The 26933-nt window shown below is 47.9% G+C and overlaps 1 protein-coding gene across 2 annotated transcripts; it reads left to right on the forward strand.

Moving 5' to 3' along the window:
• The first annotated feature begins 20249 nt into the window (after positions 1–20249).
• Positions 20250–26634, forward strand: BOLA1 (bolA family member 1). Of its 2 annotated transcripts, none has more exons than XM_033136081.1 (2): positions 20250–20345; positions 25830–26633. In XM_033136081.1, the coding sequence occupies exon 2, from the start codon at positions 25840–25842 to the stop codon at positions 26287–26289; it is 450 nt and encodes a 149-aa protein (XP_032991972.1). In that variant the 5' UTR covers positions 20250–20345; positions 25830–25839; the 3' UTR covers positions 26290–26633. The 2 variants fall into 2 exon arrangements, with proteins under 2 accessions (XP_032991972.1, XP_032991973.1); XM_033136082.1 differs by having other exon boundaries at positions 20278–20297; positions 25830–26634.
• Positions 26635–26933: the final 299 nt, after the last annotated feature.

Consider the following 26933-nt stretch of genomic DNA (forward strand, 5'->3'; position numbering starts at 1 on the left):
AAGGAGGGAGAGAAGGAAGGAAGGGAGGAGGAGGAGGAGGGAAGAGGAATGGAGAAGGGCAGGGGGGGAGCAGCTGAGGTTTGGGAAGGTGGAGAGGGTAGAAGGGACCAGCCGTGAAGGAGGGAGAGAAGGAGGCAGCGGAAAATGAGGATGGAACGGATCCCAAAGAAAGCGGAGTTATAAATCTACTTTCCAGCAGAAGAGCAAACAACTGCATGCTTTGCGGGGTGGAGGGGGTGGGGGTGGGGGGAAGAAATAAGGAATGAAAGGAGGGGCGTCTTTGGCAGCTTCTCCCCCGCCCCACAAGACCGAGCAGGCAACTGTAAACGAAGGTTTTCTTCCCGTTCTTCCAAAAGCGGCGGAGGGAATCCCAAAATCCCCGCTAATAATAATCAGTGCCGGGTGGTGGGGAGATTGCAGGAGGCTCCCTCCATTTTCCTCCGGTGGGTCTGCCTGCCCAAAAGAAGCGGTCTGCCTTCTTTGCTGGAGAAAGAAGGACGGCGGCGATCACAATGCCTCGATTTGGCAGAAGCCCAGCAATGAGAAGGGAAAGGAATCTCGGGTCTTCAATCGCCAGAGGATGGAAAGCGCGCAGACAGCAGGGTTGTAACGACTCCGAAAAAGGTGCCCATAACCAGAGAGAAAACTTCTTCCAGTGAGGCAGCAGCTGCTAGCAGGCATTCAAATCCTGACAGATCTGTGCATGGGATTTTTTTAATTATTTTTTTTAAGGAGAGGAAGGACAGGGAGAGAGGAAAGGTGCAATAGGTTAAGTTTTCTTTAAGAAGAGAGCTCGGCAAACATTGTGCAAGAAAGGCGAAGAAGAACCAGAAGCTACACACACACTCCAATCCCTGTTGTCTAAAGTTCACATTCCCATCGAGTGTAAAATATACGACGTCTTAAGATAGCCTTTTGGGTGCTGTTAATCTGCCTTTTAAGGCAGCGATGTCCCAAAAGGAACAGAAAATGCAACAAACAAGTCTTTGATAGATAGTTCAAAGTCAGTTCCCTGGTACCCAAAATAAATATTATTTTTAAAAATGGTGGTGGCTCCAAAGAAACGATCCATCAGATTTTAATGGGATTCCGAAAGACAGAGTGAGAGAGGCAGTGCCTTCTTCCTATACTGTCTCTGGGATGGATGCTTGATCACCAGAAATGCCCGTCTCTGGGGTTTTAGGGTGCTTCTGCCTTTGGGGTGTGGGCAAATTGAATCCATCTAAGCAGGGGCAAAGACCCAAATCCAACCTCTGTTTTCCTCCCCATTCTGTCCTTTCTTTGGTCGAAATCAACAGGCATTCGGATTTCAATTTTCAAGGAGGGAGAGTTTCTCTAGCAACAGAGAAAGTGGCTTGCATGACTGAGACAGATCTGTTCCGGTGGACTATTTTAAGGATCAGGGAGCATGTGGGTTTAACTCTGAACCCCTGCATATATCTTTATTTTCCTATTGACCCCTGATCAAGGTATTAAATACAGCTGATGAAGATTACCTACAGATCAATGAGGGATTGGGGGGGGGGGGAGAGAATTTGTCTTTTTCCAAGCTGTAATATAAACGTAGCAAGAATTAAAATGATATTCATTGTACCAAGCCTCCGGAGAATTTATTATCTCCAACCTCCTCCTAATAATATATTTATTAATAAAAGTCATTTCCCCCTATAGCAATGAATGTCCATTGAATCATAAATAATATTTCTTAAAAGCTTTGCGCAGGAAGAAATGACATCTAATTGTATTGGTATTGCTACCAGCAAAATTTGCAATATCAGTAATGCAGTACTGTTAAAAGCAATACTATTGTATTATTAGCAATGTATTCCTATTAATATGTTGCTATTTTTACAAGTAATGGTAATTGATACATTATGATTAACAGCATTAGATTGCTGTTAATAAAATTACTAGTGATTACTGTTGTTAACACTATTGTTGCTAATATTATTAGATCCTATTTTCTTCTCTAGACATTAACGGTCATTAGTAACAACAGTCCTTATTTAATAAATATTCATGCCACTGTCTATACACAATTGTGTTGAGCTTTCAACTTATTACAATTAAAGCAACTTTATTAGCATTAGCAATATTTTTAACAGATGTCAAATCCTGCTACAGAAGCCACATATAATTATTTCTTTAATTATAACAGAATATTTAGTACCATTAAACTCTTTTTTGAATTACCATAATTTCATTCCACAGAAATAATTATTAATAATCCAGACTGGACACGTTTTTGTTTTTCAGCTGAACACACCAAAAGCCATCCTTAAACATCATTGTTGCAAGCAATTAACATCAAATCTGTACTGTTTAAATCGATTTTTTTTTAAAGAGCAAAAATCAATTTGTGAAGTTTCTGCCTGTTTTGCAAACTCTCATATATATTTTTCCCCAACGAAAGTCTAATTTTTCTTTTTCATCATTATCCCGTGTTGCTTTTGGGGGAGAGGGTGGGGATAAATCGCTCCGGACACGGCACAAACCTTCACCCGTTTACTCAGGAGTAAGCGCCCCCCGCAGTCAGCGGAGGAGCTCACTATTTTAGGAGGGAGTAAAGCTCACAGGTAGGTGTGTGCCTATAGCAGGATGTTGCCTCGTGTCATTTTCTACCTGAAAGGGGTAAATTACTCCAGAAATAAAGAAACGCTCTCCTTCTCCAACAGAGAGACACACACAAAAAGCAGGCAGCGCTCCTTTGACTTACCACTGCACCCCCAAATAAACTCAAAAATAAATTCATATCTGTCAGAGTGGGCAACAATGAGTTAACCACAAGCAAAACCACAAAGATAAAAATTGAATGATAATACTGTAATAATACCCCAAAGTGAGGGGGGGCATCTCCTTTATCGAAATGGAAGAGGAAAAAGGACCAGACCTGCTCGAATCTCGCTTTTAATTCTCCTTCGGAATCCTGGAGAAGAAATTGATGCTCTTTCTTTTATCTTTTTTTCTGTTCTTTTCTTTGAAGCAAATTCCGCCTTGGGGGGGGGGGGGTCGAGGCTGCTCCTTGCGCTTCTCCCTCCAGCTCAGAGATGTGCAAAAGAAAGAAAAAAAACCCAGCAGTTTCTTCTTTTGAGCGCAGCGCGGCGGCCCCGATCCTAAAGTTGCGCCCGCGCGCAGCTCCCGCCCGCGCAAGCCGACGGACAACGCTGCTTCGGAATGTATGTTTTAAAATTTTCCTCCCCCGCTTCCTTCAAAAGTGGCTTTAAAAAAAAAAAGGACAGGGAGAGGCGGAGCGGGCGAGGAACTTTTTCTTTTCCGCCTCCTTCCCCGGGCGAGAGATGCGGCGGTGGCGGCAGCGTCGCTCCCCCGTCTCCGCTTGTCAATTTCGCTTCTTCGCCACCGCCGCCGCTGCTTCTCCTGCTGCCTCGGGTCACGTGCTCGTCTCCCTGCCCGGGGTGTGTGCGGAGAGATAGAGACCCATTGACAACGTGGCCATGGCGACGAGGCGGCTCCTTATAAGGCGCGGCGCTCCATATAAGGAAGTGAATGTAGCGCTCCGGTGAAGGGGGCGCCGCTGCTATTGGCTGGGGCGGGGAAGGAGGGGCGTGGCTCCAGCCGAGGCTGGTTTTTAAAAGGGAGAGCGTGGTCCAAGCGTTCCGTGCCCTTTGCCTCGGTTTCCCGTCCGTCTTTCTTTATTTTTATTTATTCTTTCTACTATTATTACTGTTCTTAATTACCCAAAGCATTACAAAGCATCGCGGTTGGTTGTACGAGATGACCCATGACCCCCCCCCCCAGGATCCTTCCCAACTCCGCAGTTTATTACGAGCTTATTTAAAAAAAAAAAGTAAGGTGCGTTCTAAAAAAATATATGTTACATTTACATCTCACCTTTTTACATCTTACATTTACATCTCCAGGTGGCAGACACGGCTGGATGGTAGGACTTGAACCTAGGGCTCCCACCCAGATCCTGGTATAGTAACTCTAACCACTACACCACGCTGTCTCTTTCCTTAGTTCCCCCCTCACTTTCTTGCTCTTTCTTCTTGCCTCGTTTCCCCCGTTTCTTCCCCCATTTCCTCTCTTGGCACTCGAGGTGCGTATTTCTGGACCCGCCTAAGTGTAAGTTGCTTTTAAACTCGTTTTAATATTGTGGTTTAATTGCTGCAACCCACCCGAGGATCTTTAAGGGTGAAAGGCAGGCGGAGCGGGCCCGAGATATTTCGGCACCTTGAGGCAAACGGTAAAAAGTACGCCTCCCCCACCAGGGAAGAAGCAGGGAGTGAAGATCTACATCGGGAACAAGCGTTTTGGGGGATAATAAAGATCTACATACGATGCGTTCCTTGGAGGCCAAATCTGCTGCCTCTGTGTGTCTTGCTACCCAAGGCCTCATGGAGAGGCCGGCCCTGAGAGTGGGCAATACATTATGACAAATTATTATTATTATAAGATTTTCTCTTTCTGTCTTTGCTTTTTACCCAGCCTGTTTGTTCTTTTCTTCATTTTCATTTCTCTTTTCTTCATTTCATTGTTCTTCCCCGCCCTGCCTCAGTTTCCCCTCCGTCCCCCTGCCTCCGTTTCCTTCCATGCCCGCCTTATTCTTTTTTCGGTCCCTCCTCCCGCCTCAGCACCCCCACCCCCACCCCGCTTTTTTTTTTTTGCTCTACCTCCCCCCCCCCCATTCAGCAGTCATCCGCCTTCAGATCAGCGATTCACTCAGACACAGACAAAGCAAGCAATGCGATCCTCGATTTGATCTACCTTCTTGTTGTCACCACTAGATTTGCGGGGGGGGGGGGTGTTGTTTTTTAAAAGCAAGCTGTTGGTTGTTTCTTTCTTCCCTTTTTTAAATTTGCAAACATTCCAGGTGGCCGTAGAATGATCCGATTTACAATACAATACAATAAAGGCAACATGTGATAATATATTCACTGATCCGATTGAATAAGGAATCCAATGCAGCGATCCAATTATGTAATCATGTTCAGATAATAACATCGTGTAATAATATTCCGTGAGCCCAAGCTGTGAGGGAAGTTAGGCTGAGAGAAGCAGTGACTATACCCCAAGGTCACGGTGGGAAGATTCGAACCCTGTTCTCTCGCAGATCCTAGCCCAGCACTCTTGCCACTACACCACAGCGGCTGTAACATTTATTACTATTTCAGTTAATTATTTCTAAACCACCGTCTCAACAGTCCTTATTTAATAAATATTCATGCCGCTATCTATACACAAAAGCAAGGAAGGCCATAGCTGTCTTTTCCTTTTTCTTGCGAGGAATCCTATTCAGAATAAGCGAATTTCCCTTAAAGGGGGGGGGGAGTTGACAGCTATGGGAATGCATTTAAGACTTGGTGGCTCGTGGGGAAGGACCATTATTGCTGGAAGCTGCTGGGAGATGTTTTGTATCAGGAATCCCCAGGCTTGGAAAACACAGATGCAGCAGGATTTTGCAGGCTGGTAATAGCATGGTAAAGTTGGGAAGGAGAAGGAGCAAAATTAAGCGCAGATTCCTGGCATGGATCTGTAGTAGCTCAAGGTAGCAGGCTGCTTTGTTCAAAGAGAGACGCCCCATTGTTAAGGCAAAGGGGATAAATCTGTGCGAAGGCTTGTCAAAAGCTGTGACAATCTGAATGGTAAAAGAGGGGGGAAATGGGGGGGAGAGAATGATTGAGAGGAGCTAATTGTAAAAAAAAAGGATGTGTCACGTCAAGTAGGAAGCAGCAGCTCTAAGAGGATACAGGGGGGGAAAACGCTTGATAAAGGATTGAGGGCGTAACCGTGAGCCAACCGTGTGATGCAGCAGCAAGAAAAGCTAATGCCATTCTAGGCTGCAATGATAAGAAATCTAGGGTCCAGATGAAGGAAGGAATATTACTGCTCTCTTGTGCCTTGGTCAGACCCCACCTGGAGTCCTGGGTCCAGTTCTCAGTATCGCAGTTTGAGAAGCGTTTTAACCACAGTTCAAGACAGCAATGCTTCCGGATGCGGGTTACTGGAAATCCTGCTTGCTGGTTTCACACTGGGGAAAACTAGACTAGATGGGCCCCCTGTGGCCTGATCCAGCAGACACTTATTTCGTCATTATGAGGAGGAGGAGGGTGGCCGGAATGATCAAGGGTCTGGAAACCAAGCCTTATGAAGAACGGTTGAAGGAGCTGGGCATGTCTAGCCTGGAGAAGAGGAGACTGAGATCTTCACATATCTCAAGGGCTGTCCCATGCAATTCGGATCAGGCTTGCTTTCTGCTGCTCCGCAGGGTAGGACCCAAACCAATGGGATTCCAAATGACAAGAAAGGGGGTGGTTAGGAATAATTTTCCAACGTTAAGAGTGGAACAGTCTCCCCTGGGAGGTTGTGGACTCTCCTTCCTTGGAGAAGAAGGAGAAGAGTTTGGATTTGATATCCCGCTTTATCACTACCCGAAGGAGTCTCAAAGCGGCTAACATTCTCCTTTCCCTTCCTCCCCCACAACAAACACTCTGTGAGGTGAAAACAAAATAAAAAATAAAAAATTCCTTCCAGTAGCACCTTAGAGACCAACTAAGTTTGTCCTTGGTATGAGCTTTCGTGTGCATGCACACTTCTTCAGATACATTCTTCAGATACAAGTGTGCATGCACACGAAAGCTCATAACAAGAACAAACTTAGTTGGTCTCTAAGGTGCTACTGGAAGGAATTTTTTTTAATTTTTTATTTTGTTTTGACTACGGCAGACCAACACGGCTACCTACCTGTATCTGTGAGGTGAGTGAGGCTGAGAGACTTCAAAGAAGTGTGACTAGCCTAAGATCACCCAGCAGCTGCATGTGGAGGAGCGGAGGTGCGAACCCGGTTCACCAGATTACCGGACTACCGCTCTTAACCACTACACCACGCTGCAGGTCTTTAAGGAGAGGTTGGATGGCCATCTGTCATAGATGCTTTAGTTGAGATTCCTGCATTGCAGCGGGTTGGACTAGATGACTCTAGTGTCCCAGGAAAGGAGGAGGAAGAGGGTAGGCCAGAGGGTGAGGCTCTGTCAGGGCAGAACGGAAATCAGAAAAGGTGGAGAGGAGGACCCCAAACCAGAGGAGACCCTCCTCCCAAATGGCAGCGAGCTAACCTACTGGGGTCCTTGGCTACGTCATGGCCCAGCTATGAATAGAATCCCTTTGGCCTGGACCTCTGCGGAAAAGGGTCTGGGTGCCTCACTTTACGAGAATCTGGAAGACGCCCCTCGCAGATGGGGCACCCGGATCGCTTTCTGTCCCCCTGCCCTTTTCAACCACCCTTTCCGCAGAGCCAAAAGCAACACAAAGGCCTCTTGGCTTGCAACCCAGGTAAGGACGGATGGACGGCCAGCCGTTGTGGGCCTGTCACGGAGACATTTAAAAAAGAGAGCTGGATGGGGGAACGACCAGCAGCGTGTCAAGATCAGGTCAGGCTCCAACAGGAGAAGGGGAATTGGAAGTAATTTACGGCCCGACCTGAGGCTGACACTTGGCTTTCGGCGTCCTGAGGAAGATGGGGTTTTTTTTTTTAATAGAAGGGATGGGAGGAGAGAAGCAGGAGAACGTCAGGAGAGCTGCTGCTGGATCAAGCCAGAGGGGGCCCGACTCATTCAGCGTCCTGTTCCCACAGTGGCCAACCAACGGCCCCAAAGGGAAGCCCAATTTGAGCAGGAAAACCTTGCGGTCTCCAGTAACTGATATTCAAAAGCATTGCTGTCCCTAACTGTGTAGGGAAGAGCACAGCCAATAGCCCCCTTCTACTCCTCCACGAACTTGTCCAACCCTCTTTGAAAGCCACTTGGGTTAGTGGCCACCACTGCCTCCTGTGACAGGGAGTTCCACAGTTTTAACCATGCGCCGCATGACGGAGGAGTTTCTTTTCTCTGTCCTGAATCTCCTAGCATTCAGCTTCATGGGAGTTCTGGAGTTAGGAGAGAGAGCAAGACGCCCCGCGTCGTTTTATGTCGTGTTGCCTTTTCTCTAACCTAAAAATCTCCAGCTGCTGCATCCTTTCCTCATAGCAGACTCGCAGCGATGGAGCAGAGAGGGGAAGCTCCCTCGGTTTTGTGCCTGGAACCCCTGGAAGATGGTTAAGGAACAAACACACAGACAAAAGATCCCAGGAGCAAGGAAGCAAGCCTGAGATTCCTAACGGCGATTCCTGCATTGCAGGGGGCCGGACTCGATTCTGGTTCTAAGATTCTCCAATAATTTTTTTATTGATTTTCACATACTGAAACAATTAAAACTTATTTTCCATAACAAGAAAAATACATCTTATTTCTAAAAACATATATAAAAACTTTCTTATTCTTTCTCACTTTGTTTCACGACTTCCTCTAATCCCTCTTTGCTGATTTCATTATAATACATCTTTAGCAGTCTTCCAAGTCATTCTGGTTCTAAGATTCTCTGACCTTGGAAGATGGTGAACTCCCTGCCACTGGAGTTTTTAAAAGCAGGGGCTGCTTGGCCATTTGCCAGGACTTATTTAGCTTGCGATTCCTGCGTTGCAGCAGGGGGTGGAACTAGATGCCCTTTGGGGGACCCTACCAATTCCACGATTCCCATGTCCCAGATGGAGTCGGAGCAGGGGGGGCCACCGCATGTGGCCTGGGAATCCAGGAAGCGAAGGCGAGAAAGTGGCTCCGTCCAGCCGCGGCCATGTCCGCGCGAAAGCTGGCCCCGCCAGCCGGGTCCGGGTGACACGCGACCCTCCCGTTTCCTCGTCCGGGAAGGAGTTAATTATCCGCGTAAAATTATGGCCGGTCCTGGCGTCACGCAGGCAGATTAATAAGTTCCTGCGTTGACCTTGTGTTCTTGTTTTTTTCGAGTCTGGAGGCCCAAGAAGAGTCTGAAGGGAGGGAGGTCTCTCACACACACCCCTGCCGCCTCCTTGCCCCCCCCCCATAGTATTGTTTGAGAGCACCCCACTCTTAACCCTTTGCTGGCTGCCTGCCTTCCGCAGGGAGAGGTCTCAGGTTAGCCCAACTGGGATTTGAGGCCCTGAGAAAAAGACAGGGAACTGTGCGCAGCAGATTCTTCGGCGCAGCTGTCGTCTCCGGCGCACAAGGAGGGAGGCCACCAGTTGGGAGGGAGCCAGAGAGTTTGGCCAGAAAGCATCAAGATTCTAGCCCTCATCGGAGAGCAGGCCCGCGCAGTGGGTTTTCTTCGGCGAGTCACGCCTGTTGCCAAGTTGGAAGGCAGCTTTCATTGGCTAGAACAGCGGCTGCTGGGGGAGCAGCCCACATTCCCTTCTGGGCAGCTTGCAGGAGGGGAAGTGGCGGGGGGGAGCAAAGGAAAAGTGTGCGGGGTTGTGAAGTTTGCCTTTTGTACAGAAGATGAAATACGCCCCTCTCTGTTCTCCATCCAGGTAAGCAAGAGGTGCGGAGGACGGCAACACTAGGACAGGGCCTTCTCTGCAGTGGCTCCCTGCTGGTGCGATGCTCTCCCCAGGAAGGGTTGCCTGGTGCCATCTTTGAATATCTTTAGGGCGCAGGTAAAAACATTCCTCTTCTCCCAGGCCTTTGTCTGATTAAAGAAATCGGTGGTTCTTTTAAACCGTGTTCATGGGGGGGGGGAGTTATGGGTTTGCATTTATTTTATTGTGAATTTTGTATTTTGATGTTGCGAACTGCCATGCGATCTTTGGATGAAGGACAATTTTCAAATCTCATTTATCATAGGGTTGCTATATTTCAGAACATGAAAACCAAGCTTGTTGAGCTTTTCTTTTTTTCTTGGCAAAGCTGTTTGAGCTGTTTTCAAGGAAATTCGCCCAAATCTACATGCGTCTAGATTTCTCCAGACATCTCAGCGATTTCCACCAGCTATATGTGTAAAATTACGGACACACAGAGTGGTCTAGGGGAGCGGGGAGGGAGGGGCTGAGAAGAGTTTCAAGGGCCTGATAGGGAGGTCTGGGGGGCCACATTTACTTCCTGGTCCTGAAATGTGTGTGTGTCGTCGTTGTCCCTGATCTGGAAGCTGTCAATCACCCACACTTTTAACATGCCATTTAATTCTGCATCATTATCTTAAAATTGCAGGTTTTGTTTATATTTAAACTCACATTGGTTTTTAATGAAGGTTTTAGAGTTGTGAACTGCTCAGGGGACTCATATCGAGCATTTTTACCAACCAAGTAAATAACTAGAGGAGGGGCACTCTGCACATGCTCAGAGGTACCTTCGCCCTGAAGAACCGGCCCTGAAATGAAGTTCTACGTAACACCAGCCTTGGTTAAAAATGGCCTGAATGCGTCTCAAATCTGCAATGACACCCCCGGCCACACAGACAAATTTCCTTGATTTTCACTCTCCAATAGAGGGAGAAATATTTGACAGGCCCCTACATGACATTTTCAAAACAAGGAGCTCCTCAGCTGTCTTGAAAGAGGCTGGGAGGTTGTGGGGAGCAGGGGGGAACGGCGTCTTTCCAGAAATTGCTCCCTCTGACCTCTTCGCCTCTAGGTACGCCATCGGTGACCCTCGAAAGACCACCCGGAACAGGTGGGGTCAGATGCAAGCGAGGGGCTGTTTTAAAATGTCAGCTGAGCAGAGATGTCCACGGACAGGTGGCGTGGTCATCAATCAGAGCTTGGGAAAGAGATTTCTCCAAAGCCAGCTCCCCCTTAGAGGGGTACAGCTCTCTCTCTGTGTGTGTATGTTTGTTGGTGGGGATCTGCCATCAGCCATACAGAAGGGCTGATACAGGCCATTCCACTAAAAAATCTAAGCTTCTAGCCCTCATGGGCTGAACTAAACGTGAAGCTGTCTCGCACTGAGGCAATCGGTCCCTCGAGTTCAAATGTCCCCCACCTTCCCAGCACTCTCTAGAGGTGGAAACTTTGCCCGCATTTACACCATCCATTCAAAGTACCACTTTAAACGGCCCTGGCTTCTTCCCCCTCCCCAAAGGATCCTGGGAGCTGTAGTTTGTTAAGACTTCTGAGATTTGTTAGGAGACCCCTCTATCCCTTGCTCCCCAGAGCTACAATCCCCAGAGCTCCCTGTGAAAAGGGATTGCTTGCTAAACCCCTCTGAGAAGTATAAAATGCAGTTACTGTAAATTTGCTTGTCAAAAATAAGCAAAATTGCATACACTTGGAACTTTGTTAAATTGAAAATATTAAGTTGCGTTGGGATTTTGCTTCTTAGTTGTTTATCGGTCCTGTTTATAACGATTTTGTGGTTGTTCCATATTGTTTCTCTCTCTGTTTGTTTCTAATTGCTTTGTTCCCTGCTCTGGGGTTGAAAACTTTCAAGGAAGAGCGACTTAGAAACACTGTAAATAGAAATTAGATCAATGTAAACCTCTGTATGTTAGAGGAAAGCTGTACCCAAACGCTGGCGGATTTTCACAGAGACTTTAAGAATAACCGCAAATTGTGGTGGGAATGCAGACAACTGAACAGAAAAGGGGAAAAATGAGAGAGAACTGAAACTGACCAATATGCCAATGCCTTCTTGCACCACTCTCTGTTTCCTGGGCACCCAGTCAATTTCAAATCTCCATTTCTTAATTTATATCACTTTATTAACCATAGCACAGTAATCTCCCTTCTTTCTCAGTCACAGAAGCCGCTATAGAGAAATCATCTTAATGCTCTAGAATTGTACATGCATTTGTCCTGGAAAACAATGCTTTGTGCTTCTTTTTACAGTTTCAACAAAATTTAAGGAAAGGAAAGGAAAGAGGAGGAGGGAGCTTCTTGGAGAGAAAAAGTTGAAATATAAAAGTGACAGATAGACAAATAGATAGACAAACAGACACAACAATGTGGTGTAGTGGTTAGAAGGATGGACCAAGACCTGGGAGGTAAAGGTAAAGGGACCCCTGACCATTAGGTCAAGTCGCGGACGACTCTGGGGTTGCGGCGCTCATCTCGCTTTACTGGCCGATGGAGCCGGCGTACAGCTTCCGGGTCACGTGGCCAGCATGACTAAGCCGCTTCTGGTGAACCAGTGCAGCGCACGGAAACGCCATTTACCTTCCCGCCGGAGCGATACCTATTTATCTACTTGCACTTTGACGTGCTTTCAAACTGCTAGGTTGGTAGGTGCAGGGTCCAAGCAATGGGAGCTCACCCTGTTGCGGGGATTCGAACCGCCGACCTTCTGATCGGCAAGCCCTAGGCTCTGTGGTTTAACCTACAGCACCACCCTTAAGACATGGGAGACCAGAGTTCAAATCCCCCCCTCAACTACGTGAAGCTCATTGGGCGACCTTGGGCCAATCGCTGCCTCTCAGCCTAACTAACCTACCTCGCAGGGTTGTTGGTAGGATTAAAAGAGAAGGGAAACATGTATCTCACCCTGAGCATCTTACAGAAACAGGTGGGATATAAGTGGAATATGTTATTGATGGAGTGCTTAACTCACCATCGGAGGGTGATCAGAGGAAAAACCAAGGAAGATGGGTTTGACTCTGCACGGTTTCCGTTCATACCATCTGTTAACTATAGTACAGTAATCTCCCTTCCTTCTCAGTCGCAGCAGCCAATATGGAGAAATTATCTTAACGCTCTAGATTGAAGCGTATCCTTTGGGTGTGGACTCAATCTGCAGTATCAAAGATTTCCTTAGTCTGTTTCGATGCCATGCGGATGACTACATACAAGAGTTTGCATCTGCATCTGTCCTGGAAGACAACGCTTTATGCTTGGCCACTGTTGTTTTAATTCAATAAAGTTTGCAATTAAAAAAAAAATCACCACCAAATCTTCCCCCAAGAAAACAAGGCCTAGGGGGGAAAAACTCCTCCTAATTTGGGGTTGATTTCTCTCTCTGAATATTGCATTTGCCAACGTGATGGAGGCTTGCCTAGTATGGGGTTGGGGGACGAGAGAGACCCCCCCTCCCTCTCTCCCTCTCTCTGCTTCTCTCCGGGGAATCCGGAATGTCAGTTTTCTGGAATGCTGCAAAGGCGTGACCGAACGTGTCACGCAGAGGGCAAAGGAGGTTGCGACCTTTGCTGGGGAACAGAGGCGAGCGGGACGGGACAAGGGGATGTCTTGTTTGGAAATCGAAAAACAAGGAAAAGTTATTCTGCAGAGGAGGGGGGGGGAGAAAGGGGGTCATGTGGCAAACGGGGAGGCGGAGAGGAGCAGCCCGCTGCAACGCGCCAAGTTGTTTGGGGGCGTTCCCTACAGGGCTCAGATACACCCCCAGGGTGTGCCCTTTGGGGCTGATACAGCCTGCGAGAAAGTTCAAGAATCAAGTTGATAGCAAAGTGGGACAAGACACACACACACACACACACACACCAACCTTGCAGAACGACTCAGGCGTCCGAGATTTGGTTGCCGCAACCTCACAGTCTTAAGGAAAGGGCCTGGATTGCATCACGGGAGCAAGGATGTTCTCCCTCCGCTGAAGAGTATCAGTTGCTGGAAAGTTGCGTGGGTGCGGCTTTTGAACTCAGGTCCCGCTTGCGGGATTCCCATTGGGGCACCTGGTTGGCCGCTGTGAGAACAGGAGGCTGTGGTGGATGGGGCTCCTCAGGCCTGACCCAGCAGCCAGGCTCTTCCAATGTCCCTATGGATCCTCCAGCTCCAGAAGCAGTCTATCTGGATCCCTAGGTTCTTTGGGGCATTCGACCACTGCAGGAACTATGCAGGTGGACTGCGGTAGGCCCCCAGATGCAGCTGCCCAGCAGCTCTTCTGCCGTTAAAATTCATTTCAGACGCGAGCGTGTGTAGTGCTTCATATAAATATATACAGTGCTTTTCCCCTAAAAATGTTTAGGGGTTTTGACTCAAGAAAATCTCCATTTTATAGTTGTTGTTTTTTTGGTTTATCATTTTTATTGGTTTTACAAACATACAGTATATTATACATATTATACATATTATTACATCATATCCAATCTAATCCCTTGGCTTTTATAGCCATGACCTCCCTCAATCCTTCCTTCTGGTTTCAAAATTATTTCTTTTTTTATTTCTATACCTCTCAAAGTCTATCATTGCTTTAATATTCATATTTAACATCATTATTACTTATTTCATTCTACAATATTTCTTCTAAAGCTACAAAGCCTCTTGTAATCCTATTAACGTATTTAATTGAGTTTTTTCTTTCAGATAATTTGTAAATTTAGTCCAGTCTCTTATGAATTTTTGGTCTCGCTGTACCCATTTTATAGTTCAAATCGGGAAAAATAAATACAGTAAATGGACAAAAGTACAAAAAAATAACAAAATGTTTAGGGGTATGTGTATACCCCTGTGTAACCCCCCCCCCCAAAAAAAACCCACTGAATATATAACTATATAAATAATAAAAAATCTGTGGCTTTAGGCTAGATTGTAAATGCAATAAATAAACAGGAGGAAATTCAAGTACCCTGACGAACTTTCGCAAGTGTTTCGTCAAGAAGGAATTGAAAGCTGATGTGGGGAGCCGATGTGGAAAGAGGAGCAGCCGAGAGAGCCCAAAATCGGTGGATCCGTCTGTTCCGACTGGCGAATTCCTCTCCCACGACGACGCCTCTTTAATAAAGAGCCCCTGGACGAACAGAGAGGTGTTTGGGTTGTGTTTTTTTTTTTTCCCTGAGCCCCTCAGCTAATCTTTTCCAGCGTGGTCACTGAAGGGAAACATAACCCAGGATTAAACCGGGAGGCTCAGGCGTCATGACAGATCCAATTGGCTTTGCTGGATGAGTGCGAGAAGCGAGAGAAGGGAGGGGAAGGGGGTCGAAGGGCCAGCTGAGGGCCGGACCAGCTGGGGCGCTGCTGCAGGGAGCCGAGTGGAAGGTGCAGACTGGAGTTTGCAACAAGTGCAGAATCCCTGGGAAGTCCTGCAAGAGACGTTGCCAAATCCGTCTGAAAGCTTGTTTCTTAATTTTAACTTGCAGTCAACAGTGTGATGCAGCAGCAAAATAGAAATAAAAATGTTAACACTATTCTAGGCTGCGTCAACAGAATGTCTAGTGTTCCAGTCAAGGGAAGGGATAGTACGGCTCTTATCTTGCCTTGTTCAGACCCCACCTGCCATGCTGCGTCCAGTTCTGGGCGTCACAATTTAAGAAGGATGTTGATAAGCTGGAACATAGAATCATGCGAAAGGCTGGACTGGATGAATCCCAAACCGGAATTAAGATTGCCGGAAGAAATATCAACAACCTCAGATATGCCGATGACACAACCTTGATGGCAGAAAGCGAGGAGGAATTAAAGAACCTTTTAACGAGGGCGAAAGAGGAGAGAGCAAAATATGGTCTGAAGCTCAACATCAAAAAAACTAAGATCATGGCCACTGGTCCCATCACCTCCTGGCAAATAGAAGGGGAAGAAATGGAGGCAGTGAGAGATTTCACTTTCTTGGGTTCCATGATCACTGCAGATGGTGACAGCAGTCACAAAATTGAAAGACGCCTGCTTCTTGGGAGGAAAGCAATGACAAACCTAGACAGCATCTTAAAAAGCAAAGACATCACCATGCCGACAAAGGTCCATATAGTTAAAGCTATGGTTTTCCCAGTAGTAATGTACGGAAGTGAGAGCTGGACCATAAAGAAGGCTGATCGCCAAAGAATTGATGCTTTTGAATTATGGTTCTGGAGGAGACTCTCGAGAGTCCCATGGACTGCAAGAAGATCAAACCTATCCATTCTGAAAGAAATCAGCCCTGAGTGGTCACTAGAAGGACAGATCCTGAAGTTGAGGCTCCAGTACTTTGGCCACCTCATGAGAAGAGAAGACTCACTGGAAAAGACCCTGATGTTGGGAAAGATGGAGGGCACAAGGAGAAGGGGATAACAGAGGATGAGATGGTTGGACAGTGTTCTCGAAGCGACTGGCATGAGTTTGGCCAAACTGCAGGAGGCAGTGGAGGATAGGCGTACCTGGCGTGCTCTGGTCCATGGGGTCACGAAGAGTCAGACACGACTGAACGACAACAACAACAAAGAATCATGCAGAGCTGGAAAGGACCCCGAGATCTCTGGGAAGGGAAGGGGCTCCCATCATTTCCTCAAGCGTTAGAACCCATGGACGTCCAGTGAAGCCAAATACTGGAAGACTGAGGATGCAGAAAAGTCCTTCTGCAGGCAGTTGAGTGCATAGTTAAACTATGGAACTCACTGCCACAGGAGGTGGGGATGACCACCAAATTGGGTGGCTTTAAATGAGATTTGGACAAATTTATGGAGGTGAAGAGGGCTATTGGTGGCTGCTAGTCCTGATGGCTCTCTGTGCTTCCCTGGTCAGAGGCAGAAATACTTCTGAATACCAGTTTCTGGAAGCCACAGGAGGGGAGAAGAGCTCTTGCGTTCAAATCTTGCTTGAGGGTTCCCCATAATGGTTGGCCACCCCGAGAACGGGATGCTGGACTAGATGGGCTATTGGCCTGATCCAGCCGGCTCGTCCCATTGCATTCTTATGCTCCCCCTCCGAAAAATTCCACAACAACTTTTGAGAAACTCGCCATCTTGCCAAAACGATCCTGTCCTCGGTCCCCTCCCCTCCCCTCCCGAAAAAATAAAATGTGGGATGGGAGAGGAGGGGGAACGGCTTGACCCAGTTCCGTTCCTGAAGGTTGTTTAAGTCCTGAATGAACATTTTCCAGGACGCACCGTATTAACCCTTCGGTGACCTCCCATCTTCACCCCGGGCGGCAGAGCAAACACTAATGCCATTCAAAAATAAGGTTGTGGGTTTTTTTTGAAGCTCTCTTTTTCACTCTCTCTCCCCACCCCCACCCCCAGGCTCTCGGGGTCAAGGGTGCCCCCCTGCCACTTTGATACATTCTGGCAGGCGATATAATTTTGAAGAACGCCCTGTTAGCAGAGGCCTGACCCAAAGTGACCCCACTCTGCCTACAGATCTTGGGTGGGATGTCTCCAAAGCCGAGGTCAACGAATGGTCAAAGGACTGCAAAACCGGGGCAAGAGGAAAGAGAGAAAACAATGCCCTGTTGGATTTCTGCCTGCCTGTGTTGCATGCAATTATTGGGTTTGGTTTTTTTAAAAAACCCATAAAGTTGCAACTGGGGTTGAAAATATAAACGTTTGAGCTTTTAACAGCTTTGCAACAGACGGGAATCGAGCAAGGGAAATTTCCCCTGGAGGTGGGCTGAATGGGGGGGGGGAGGCTCACCTGTTGAATTTCCCCTGGAGGTGGGCTGAATGGGGGGGAGGCTCACCCGTTGAACACCTGCCTGCCACACAGCAGAATCCAGGCCTTGAACGGCCTTTAAGAAGGGGAATTAAACAAATTTGTGGAAGGGGGTCTAAGGGTCTATCAGCAGCCACTATAGGGTGGCTTAGCAGAGCCCCAGATTCAGGGGCAGTCTACCTCTGAGCACCAATTCCCGAGTGGGACGACGACAATGGGGAGGACTTGCAGGGTTGCCGTGGGAGATCTTGAAATGTTCCAAGTTCCAGTCCGCTGGAATAATCCCAGTTTTACTCCGGAATACCGCAAGGTACTCTCCAATTTCATGGAGGGGGGAAAGAAGGGGATTTCAGGGAGCAGCCCCCCATCCTGAGAGCAAAATGGGTGTTGTGGGATAGCTCAGCATCAGCAGGAAACTGCAACTTTCAAAACACCCTTGTTGAAGGATGCTTCTGTCCCTATATTCTGAAAATACTTGGCTCAATTTTTTCAAGAGGCACAACAACAACCCTGAGAGGTAGGGTAGTCTAAGAGGCTGTGCGACTGGCCCCCTTAATCTCCTAGAGCATGGGTTGGCAAACTAAGGCCCGGGGGGCCGGATCCGGCCCAATTGCCTTCTCAGTCCGTCCCGGTGTGTTTTTACATGAGTAGAACGTGTCCTTTTATTTAAAATGCATCTCTGGGTTACTTGTGGGGCGTAGGAATTCATTATTATTTTTTCAAAATATAGTCTGGCCCCCCACAAGGTCTGAGGGACAGTGGACCAGCCCCCTGCTGAAAAAGTTTGCTGACCCCTGTCCTAGAGCATTACGGGGCTGGCTGGGATTCGAACCCTGATCTCCCTGGTCCCACACTGCCTCTTAAAACTACGGCCTGTTTGAAGTTCCCCCAAGTTCCTAACTCAATGGCAAGAGAATGCCTTTGAAGATCCCTAAAAATCCGGGATGGGGGAAACATCTGTGGGGCGCTGCAAATGTTGCTGGACTCTCAATTCCTAGCAGGCCGAGCAAACAACTCTCACCCGCAGATGTTCCTAAGCCCTGATCCAAGCACCCAGCCGTCCCAGCCACAGCATAGTAGAGCATGCTAAGAGTGTGGAACGCCTGGCGAGGAGGTGTTTGTGGTGCCATCCCTGCTGTGGCAACAAAGGTGTCAGCGGGGCACAATCGTCCCCTGATTTTGCCCCTCGAGAGGCCGTCGTAATCTACAGCCCTGCCGACTTCCACTGAAGACTGGCAGGGGCTCGGCCCTCCTCCCACAGCAGCTTAGCTGTGATCCAGGGGTCATTCGCCCCTGGATTTTTGAACACAACACATAATTACAGGTGATTAGCGGCTTAGGTGCAGGGGGGGCACCCCGGGGTGCATTCCTTAAAGGCTTGACTTCACGCTCCATCCATAACCCGGCAGGTGTTGGCCAGAGGGCACCCTACCCCTTTGATGGCAGAGGGGGCAGGAGGGAGTGGCTTTGTCCAGGTGTGGCCGCTTAAATTCCCCATCTCCCAGGTGCGCAACCCCAGAGCTGTACTCCTTTGTCGCTTCCCAAAGACCTTAACAGATTGGACCCCGGCGAAGCAGCTTCAGCAAGCTCGGGAGTCCTTCTTCTCCCCCTCGATCGCTCACTCTCAAATGAACATTTCTGTTGGTTCCCCCCCCCCCCAAAAAAATGCCCCTGAGATTTAGGTCAGCCTTTGCACAGTAAAAGACCCTTTAGCGTGGCAGGTCCTGCGCCCCGCGGAACTCCCTGCCACTAGAGGTTTGGTAGGAATCGTTGCTGCCCAGTTGTTTCAGATGTCTCTTTAGATCATGGGTAGGCATGGATCTGGCCCAATTGCCTTCTAAATCTGGCCCGCAGACGGTACAGGAATCAGCATGCTTTTACATGAGTTGAATGTGTGCTTTTATTTAAAATGCATCTTAAGGTTATTTGTGGGGCATAGGAGTTTGTTCATTTATATATTTATTTTCCAAAATAGAGTCCGGCCCCGCACAAGGTCTGAGGGACAGTGGACCGGCCCCCTGCTGAAAGTTTGCTGACGCCTGCTTTAGATTCTCTTTCTCACACAGAGACTGCTTAGAATTATAGGATTGTAATGTTGGAAGGGTACCCAGGAGTCATCTAGTCCAACCCCCTGCCACGCAGGAATCGCGGCTAAAGGATCCCTGGCAGATGGCCTTCTTTAAAAACCTTCAGCGAAGGAGAGTCCACAATCCCTTTCACTCCTACCACCAGAAAGTTCTTCGGGTTTAGTCAAAATCTCCTTTGTTGCCACAATGGAATCCATTGGTTCGGGTCCTACCCTGTGGAACGGCAGTGTGGGTCCAAAAAATCTGGGGCGAGACGAGACATTTATGGATGAGCGCAGTCAATTGGCTTAGTGATTTGCAATCAGTTTGATTCTCACCCACTTTATGCCAATCTAAGCCCCAACATGTTTTACAGAAAACCGTCAGCAGAGAGGTCACTGCCCCAAGGTGCTTACAAACCATGGCGCAAGCGAGGATGCATTCGATATAAGCTGCATGGGACCGAGCGGGGACCAGAGACAGATTAAGTCCTGGATCAGATAAGGTCTCTATTTGTACACAGTAAATCCTGGCAGAAAAGCTCTCAGGGGCGAAGTTTGCGCCACTCCGTGGTCAAGTAGCAAACTGCAGCCTCATTCCGAAACACGGCACGCTTAAAGCACGTGGCTTCTCCCTTCACAGAATCCTGGGAAATGTAGTTTACCCGGCCCGGCCCGAGCTACAATTCCCAGCCCCCTTAAACTACAGTTCTCGGGGTTCTTTCGGGGGTAGGGTGTGTGTGCAAAGACTTAAGAAAACCTTAAAGTTAGGGTCGCCATATTCCCAAAAGTGAAAATCCGGACACAGTTGTTGAGCTTTTTTATTTTATTTTATTTTTTGCTAATAAAGTGTGCAAGCCAAGTCCAGTTGCATTACAGCGTGTAAGGATGTGTTACTCTCAGGTAACACGCAGCTGCCGCCACCTCCCTGCGCATTGCGCATTTTGCAGAGGTCCCACATTTTGCAGAGAGCAGAGCTCTGGTTCCTTTTCCCATTTCGCATTAAAAGACCCGCTTTTTGCAAACGGGAGCAAAAGAACTACAGCTCCCAGAATGCACAGGGAAACAAGCAAGAGGGGCGGGGGCCCCGAGGTCTGCTGGGAGCTGTAGTGCTGTTGACGCTTCCTAGAATCCCAGTCGAGGAGAAAGAAGGTCAGCGGTGGAGGAAGCGCCGTTTGGAGGCTCTACCTTGAAGGACAGGTGGGGGGGGGCTACTGTTTTTTGGAGGGTGGGGGGGGGAGCTTTGGGGGTTTGGCCCCCGGGGCTGAAGGGATGCTGGGGGCGGGGCGGGGGGAGTGACAGGCTGTATATTTCTTGCTCTGCGTGTAAACTGGAGCCATCTCGCCCACCGTTTTGCAATGCGCTCAACTAGTAACACCCCCTTTTTTGCAATGCATGGACAAAATTCTCATTAATAATCATTCCAACCCCGTCGCCTTCTCCTTTACTGTATTTGCAAAAAATAATAATAATAAGCTTTCATGCCTGCAAGCCCCCGCCCACCGATAATGACCTCCCCCCCCCTCCAGAAAGCCCCCCTGTGTTTTCGCATCTGGCCTGGTAGAGCCATCATCGCCTCCCCCTCGTCCTTTCTCAACCCCCCAGGTCCGGATGCAATCCCAGAGTTCAATTTCGGAAACTTAGCTTGATTACTTGTTCTGGGATGCGAGGTGTGAGGGATCCTATTCCCTGCCCTTCAAGACTTCCCCAACAGTGACTCTCCCTAAATTTCACTGACAACCAGGATGAATCCTTCAGTGTTCATACGGGAGTTGTCTCTGGGGTACCTCAGGGCTCTATGTTTGAAAACCTCTTGCCACCTATGGGATCTCCCTACCAGGGTTCCCAACTACTGCAGTTTGCCTCACCTTTTTGGCAACTGCGTGGCCCCTTTGGCTTCACTGTCCAGCCCTCTGTATGACAGGAGAATAAGCAAACAGTTTCCTCTTCCCCAGGAAAGCTTTGTTCTCTCCTCTCAGTCACACCTCTTAAGGTACGGATACACTGCCAGAGTCAACCGTTTAAGCACATTTAACTTTATTAGGCAACTTGAAAACATGGGTGTCTCGGGTTATTGTTGTTGTTGTTCAGTCGTTCAGTCGTGTCCGACTCTTCGTGACCCCATGGACCAGAGCACGCCAGGCACGCCTATCCTTCACTGCTTCCCGCAGTTTGGCCAAACTCATGTTAGTAGCTTCGAGAATACTGTCCAACCATCTCATCCTTTGTCGTCCCCTTCTCCTTGTGCCCTCCATCTTTCCCAACATCAGGGTCTTTTCCAGGGAGTCTTCTCTTCTCATGAGGTGGCCAAAGTACTGGAGCCTCAACTTCAGGATCTGTCCTTCTAGTGAGCACTCAGGGCCGATTTCCTTGAGAATGGATAGGTTTGATCTTCTTGCAGTCCATGGGACTCTCAAGAGTCTCCTCCAGCACCATAATTCAAAAGCATCAATTCTTCAGCGATCAGCCTTCTTGATGGTCCAGCTCTCACTTCCGTACATTACTACTGGGAAAACCATAGCTTTAACTATACGGACCTTTGTTGGCAAGGTGATGTCTTTGCTTTTTAAGATGCTGTCTAGGTTTGTCATTGCTTTTCTCCCAAGAAGCAGGCGTCTTCTAATTTCGTGACTGCTGTCACCATCTGCAGTGATCATGGAACCCAAGAAAGTGAAATCTCTCACTGCCTCCATTTCTTCCCCTTCTATTTGCCAGGAGGTGATGGGACCAGTGGCCATGATCTTAGTTTTTTTGATGTTGAGCTTCAGACCATATTTTGCGCTTTCCTCTTTCACCCTCATTAAAAGGTTCTTCAATTCCTCCTCACTTTCTGCCATCAAGGTTGTATCATCAGCATATCTGAGGTTGTTGATATTTTTTCCGGCAATCTTAATTCCGGTTTGGGATTCATCCAGCCCAGCCTTTCGCATGATGAATTCTGCATATAAGTTAAATAAGCAGGGAGACAATATACAGCCCTGTCGTACTCCTTTCCCAATTTTGAACCAATCAGTTGTTCCATATCCAGTTCTAACTGTAGCTTCTTGTCCCACATAGAGATTTCTCAGGAGACGGATGAGGTGATCAGGCACTCCCATTTCTTTAAGAACTTTCCATAGTTTGCTGTGGTCGACACAGTCAAATGCTTTTGCGTAGTCAATGAAGCAGAAGTAGATGTTTTTCTGGAACTCTCTAGCTTTCTCCATAATCCAGCGCATGTTTGCAATTTGGTCTCTGGTTCCTCTGCCCCTTCGAAATCCAGCTTGCACTTCTGGGAGTTCTCGGTCCACGTACTGCTTAAGCCTGCCTTGTAGAATTTTAAGCATAACCTTGCTAGCGTGTGAAATGAGTGCAATTGTGCGGTAGTTAGAGCATTCTTTGGCACTGCCCTTCTTTGGGATTGGGATGTAAACTGATCTTCTCCAATCCTCTGGCCACTGCTGAGTTTTCCAAACTTGTTGGCATATTGAGTGTAGCACCTTAACAGCATCATCTTTTAGGATTTTAAATAGTTCAGCTGGAATATCATCACTTCCACTGGCCTTGTTGTTAGCAAGGCTTTCTAAGGCCCATTTGACTTCACTCTCCAGGATGTCTGGCTCAAGGTCAGCAACCACACTACCTGGGGTGTATGAGACCTCTATATCTTTCTGGTATAGTTCCTCTGTGTATTCTTGCCACCTCTTCTTGATGTCTTCTGCTTCTGTTAGGTCCTTTCCACTTTTGTCCTTAATTGTGGTAATCTTTGTACGAAATGTTCCTTTCATATCTCCAATTTTCTTGAACAGATCTCTGGTTTTTCCCATTCTGTTATTTTCCTCTATTTCTTTGCATTGTTCGTTTAGAAAGGCCCTCTTGTCTCTCCTTGCTATTCTTTGGAAATCTGCATTCAATTTCCTGTATCTTTCACTATCTCCCTCGCATTTTGCTTGCCTTCTCTCCCCCGCTATTTTTAAGGCCTCATTGGACAGCCACTTTGCTTTCTTGCATTTCTTTTTCATTGGGATGGTTTTCGTTGCTGCCTCCTGTATAATGTTACGAGCCTCCATCCACAGTTCTTCAGGCACTCTATCCACCAAATCTAAGTCCTTAAACCTGTTTTTCACTTCAACTGTGTATTCATAAGGAATTTGATTTAGATTGTATCTTACTGGCCCAGTGGTTTTTCCTACTTTCTTCAGTTTAAGCTGGAATTTTGCTATAAGAAGCTGATGATCAGAGCCACAGTCAGCTCCAGGTCTTGTTTTTGCTGAGTGTATAGAGCTTCTCCATCTTTGGCTGCAGAGAATATAATCAATCTGATTTCGATGTTGCCCATCTGGTGATGTCCATGTGTAGAGTCGTCTCTTGTGTTGTTGGAAAAGAGTGTTTGTGATGACCAGCTTGTTCTCTTGACAGAACTCTATTAGCCTTTGCCCTGCTTCATTTTGAACTCCAAGGCCAAACTTGCCAGTTGTTCCTTTTATCTCTTGACTCCCTACTTTAGCATTCCAATCCCCTATAATGAGAAGAACATCCTTCTTTGGTGTCATTTCTATAAGGTGTTGTAAGTCTTCATAGAATTGGTCAATTTCAGTTTCTTCAGCACTGGAAGTTGGTGCATAAACTTGGATTACTGTGATGTTAAAAGGACTGCCTTGGATTCGTATCGAGATCAATCTATCATTTTTGAAATTGCATCCCAGTACAGCTTTCGCCACTCTTTTGTTGACTATGAGAGCCACTCCATTTCTTTTACGGGATTCCTGCCCGCAGTAGTAGATATGATAGTCATCTGAACTGAATTCGCCCATTCCCGTCCATTTTAGTTCACTGATGCCTAGGATGTCAATGTTTATTCTTGCCATCTCATTTTTGACCACATCCAGCTTACCAAGGTTCATGGTTCTTACATTCCAGGTTCCTATGCAATACTTTTCTTTACAGCATTGGACTTTCCTTTCGCTTCCAGGCATATCCGCAACCGAGCGTCCTTTCGGCTTTGGCCCAGCCGCTTCATCAGCTCTGGGTCTACTTGTACTTGTCCTCCGCTCTTCCCCAGTAGCATGTTGGACGCCTTCCGACCTGAGGGGCTCATCTTCCAGCGTCATAACTTTTATATGCCTGTTGTCTTTGTCCATGGAGTTTTCTTGGCAGGGATACTGGAGTGGGTTGCCAGTTCCTCCTCCAGGTGGATCACGTTTGGTCCAAACTCTCCACTATGACCTGTCCATCTTGGGTGGCCCTGCACGGCATAGCTCATAGCTTCCCTGAGTAATTCAAGCCCCTTCGCCACGACAAGGCAGTGATCCATGAAGGGGTCTCGGGTTATTACTGGTACAAATCTTCTTCTCATGTAAATTCAGCTTTGTTATAATATTTCCTGCATCCCTTTAGCAATGGTAATGACCTTTCCTCCCATTCCCCAAAGCCTAACCTCGCAGTTTCTCTTTCTAAACCTCCACCCCCAACTGCCAAACCCCCAACTGCCTTTCAACGGTTGTTCCCCCTCCTTTTAGAATGCCAACTAGCTCCGCCTCCCAGGGAACACCTACCTAACATGGGAGTGATAGGTTAACCCATAATGAACCTGAATCATCAGCAAGCATTATTCCGCTACACAAGGGTGTTGGATTGTAGAAAGGCACTTTGCACATGCTCAGGGGAGCAGCCGCTCCTCCAGTTCTGGGCCTTCTGCCCAAGAGATGGATTCCAGGGCTTAAGCCCCACGTAGATCCCTATTTTTGAAAGGGCCGGCCCTCGTTTTGCTTTTTCACAAACCATAGTGCTGAATATGTTGTTTGTTTGTTGATTGCATCCCCAAAGAGCTCAAGGGGGTGTATATCGATAGTTCCCCTTCCACCCCGATTTAAAAGTTCACCTTATCCAGAGTTTGGATCATTTGTCATCTCTTAAGCGTATTTCCCTGACCACATTTGAGCTTCTGGACGCTGAACCACAAAGTTTGCTTAGCAATCTCAGTCATTTCATTTATCTCTCACCCTTAACCTGATTCACAGGATTTTTACGGGGGTTTAAAAACAAACACCACCTGGCCCCCACATCAGTCTTCTTAAGAAAAAGGTCGGGACACATAGAACAATAAATCAACAATAGGAGAGGGGAAGAGATTTTCCCCTCCCAGCCAGTCATTACAAGAACCCCTTAACTAGGAAATAGCTCCAGAATCTCCCCTTTCTCCACCCTTCCCTACCCCTCTGTTTTCCTTTTGCGCTGCATCTCTTTAAATATTGCAAACGTGAACCCAAAGACTGCCTTGCTGCCCCCGGCATTTGTAGCAGCTGTGGTAAGCCAGCTAAAACAAACAAACAAATCTAGTTGCGGATAAAAATAAAAAAAATGATTCAATGATAGAAGAGGGCCAGTCCTCACAAGAACCCCGTAACTGAAGAAACGGTGCCAGAGCTCCCTCTTCTTTTTTCCTCTTCCCTCCCCACCCGTTTTCCTTTTCTGCTGTGCCCCTTTTAAGACTGAAAACATGAACCAAAACAAACAAGCTACCTTCTGCGTCGCAGCTGCAAAGAAAACAATTTCCCTTCTGGCCGGTCGTCGCAAGAACCCCGTAACTAAGAAAAACCTCCTCCTTTCCCCTCTTCCCTCCCCGCCCATTTTCCTTTGGCGCCGTGCCTTTTTTTTTTTTTAAGACGGCAAATACGTAACTGAAACGAGCCTTGTCTCTCGCAGGCCTCTCTCGATGCTGTCCTCGGGCCTGCTGGTCCTCCGCCGAGCCCTCCGCCGGCCAAACTTCTCCTGCGGCTACTCGGCGCTGGGCGGTTCGCCCATGGAGAACACCCCCGTGGAGGCCTCTATCCGGGCCAAGCTGAAGCAGGCGCTGGAGCCCGTGCACTTGGAGATCATCAACGACAGCCACATGCACGCCGTGCCGCGGGGCTCCGAGACCCATTTCCGCGTGGTGGTAGCCAGCCGCCGCTTCGAGGGCCTCTCGCTCATCCACCGCCACCGCCTGGTCAACGACATTCTGCAGGAGGAGCTGGCCGGGCCCATCCATGCCCTCTCCATCCAGGCCAAGACCCCCCAGCAGTGGGAGAAGAACCCCAAAATCATCCAGAGCCCCGAGTGCCTAGGGGGTTCCAAGCACGACCCCCAGATGGCCGGGAAGGTCGGAGGGACGCCCCTGCCATGAAGCGTTCTGATGCAGAAGGCCGGGTGCGAGCATGTTTCTGGAGCAAGAAGTAAAACACCCGTGTTCCAGTTTATAGCTGCAATTCCCACAATCGCAGGGGGTTTGGGTTTTAGATGCCAGCATCTTCTACAATTCTGTGATTTCCCTCCCCGGCAATGGACACGCCGCACTATTCCTCGGAGTGTCGTTCTGGCTTGCTCTCGTATAAAAAAATGAGATTATCATGCGTGCATTTTGGAGCTTCCATTTTTCCGCCGGTGACCGGTGTTTCCTAGGGGCGATTCGAGAGAATCTCTTGGGTTTCTCGACGGTTCGTTGCGGCCTGGCTTTTTGTAATTTGAGCAAATTAAACTTCCAGTTTTGGAGTTTGCAAGGGGATTCGCTTCTCATGGTGGTTTGTTTTCCCTTTGGGGGGAAAAATAATTACAGTGCCACGGGGGTTGGGCTACAGGACCCTCGAGGGTCCCTTCCAAATGTACAGTTCTGTGGTTCTGCCTTGGGGTTTCAAAAGGAGGAGAGGCAAGCAGTGTGGTGGTGGGGGTCATGTTTAAATCACTCCCCCCTCCCCAGTTTCGAGGCTCGTCCCAACAGAGGCTGGTTTGGGTCATCGGTGGCCGAAGAACCTTTCTTCACACCTGGAATGC

The sequence above is a fragment of the Lacerta agilis genome, chromosome 17, assembly GCF_009819535.1.
Source record: "Lacerta agilis isolate rLacAgi1 chromosome 17, rLacAgi1.pri, whole genome shotgun sequence".
In the NCBI taxonomy this organism is placed as follows: Eukaryota; Metazoa; Chordata; class Lepidosauria; order Squamata; family Lacertidae; genus Lacerta; species Lacerta agilis.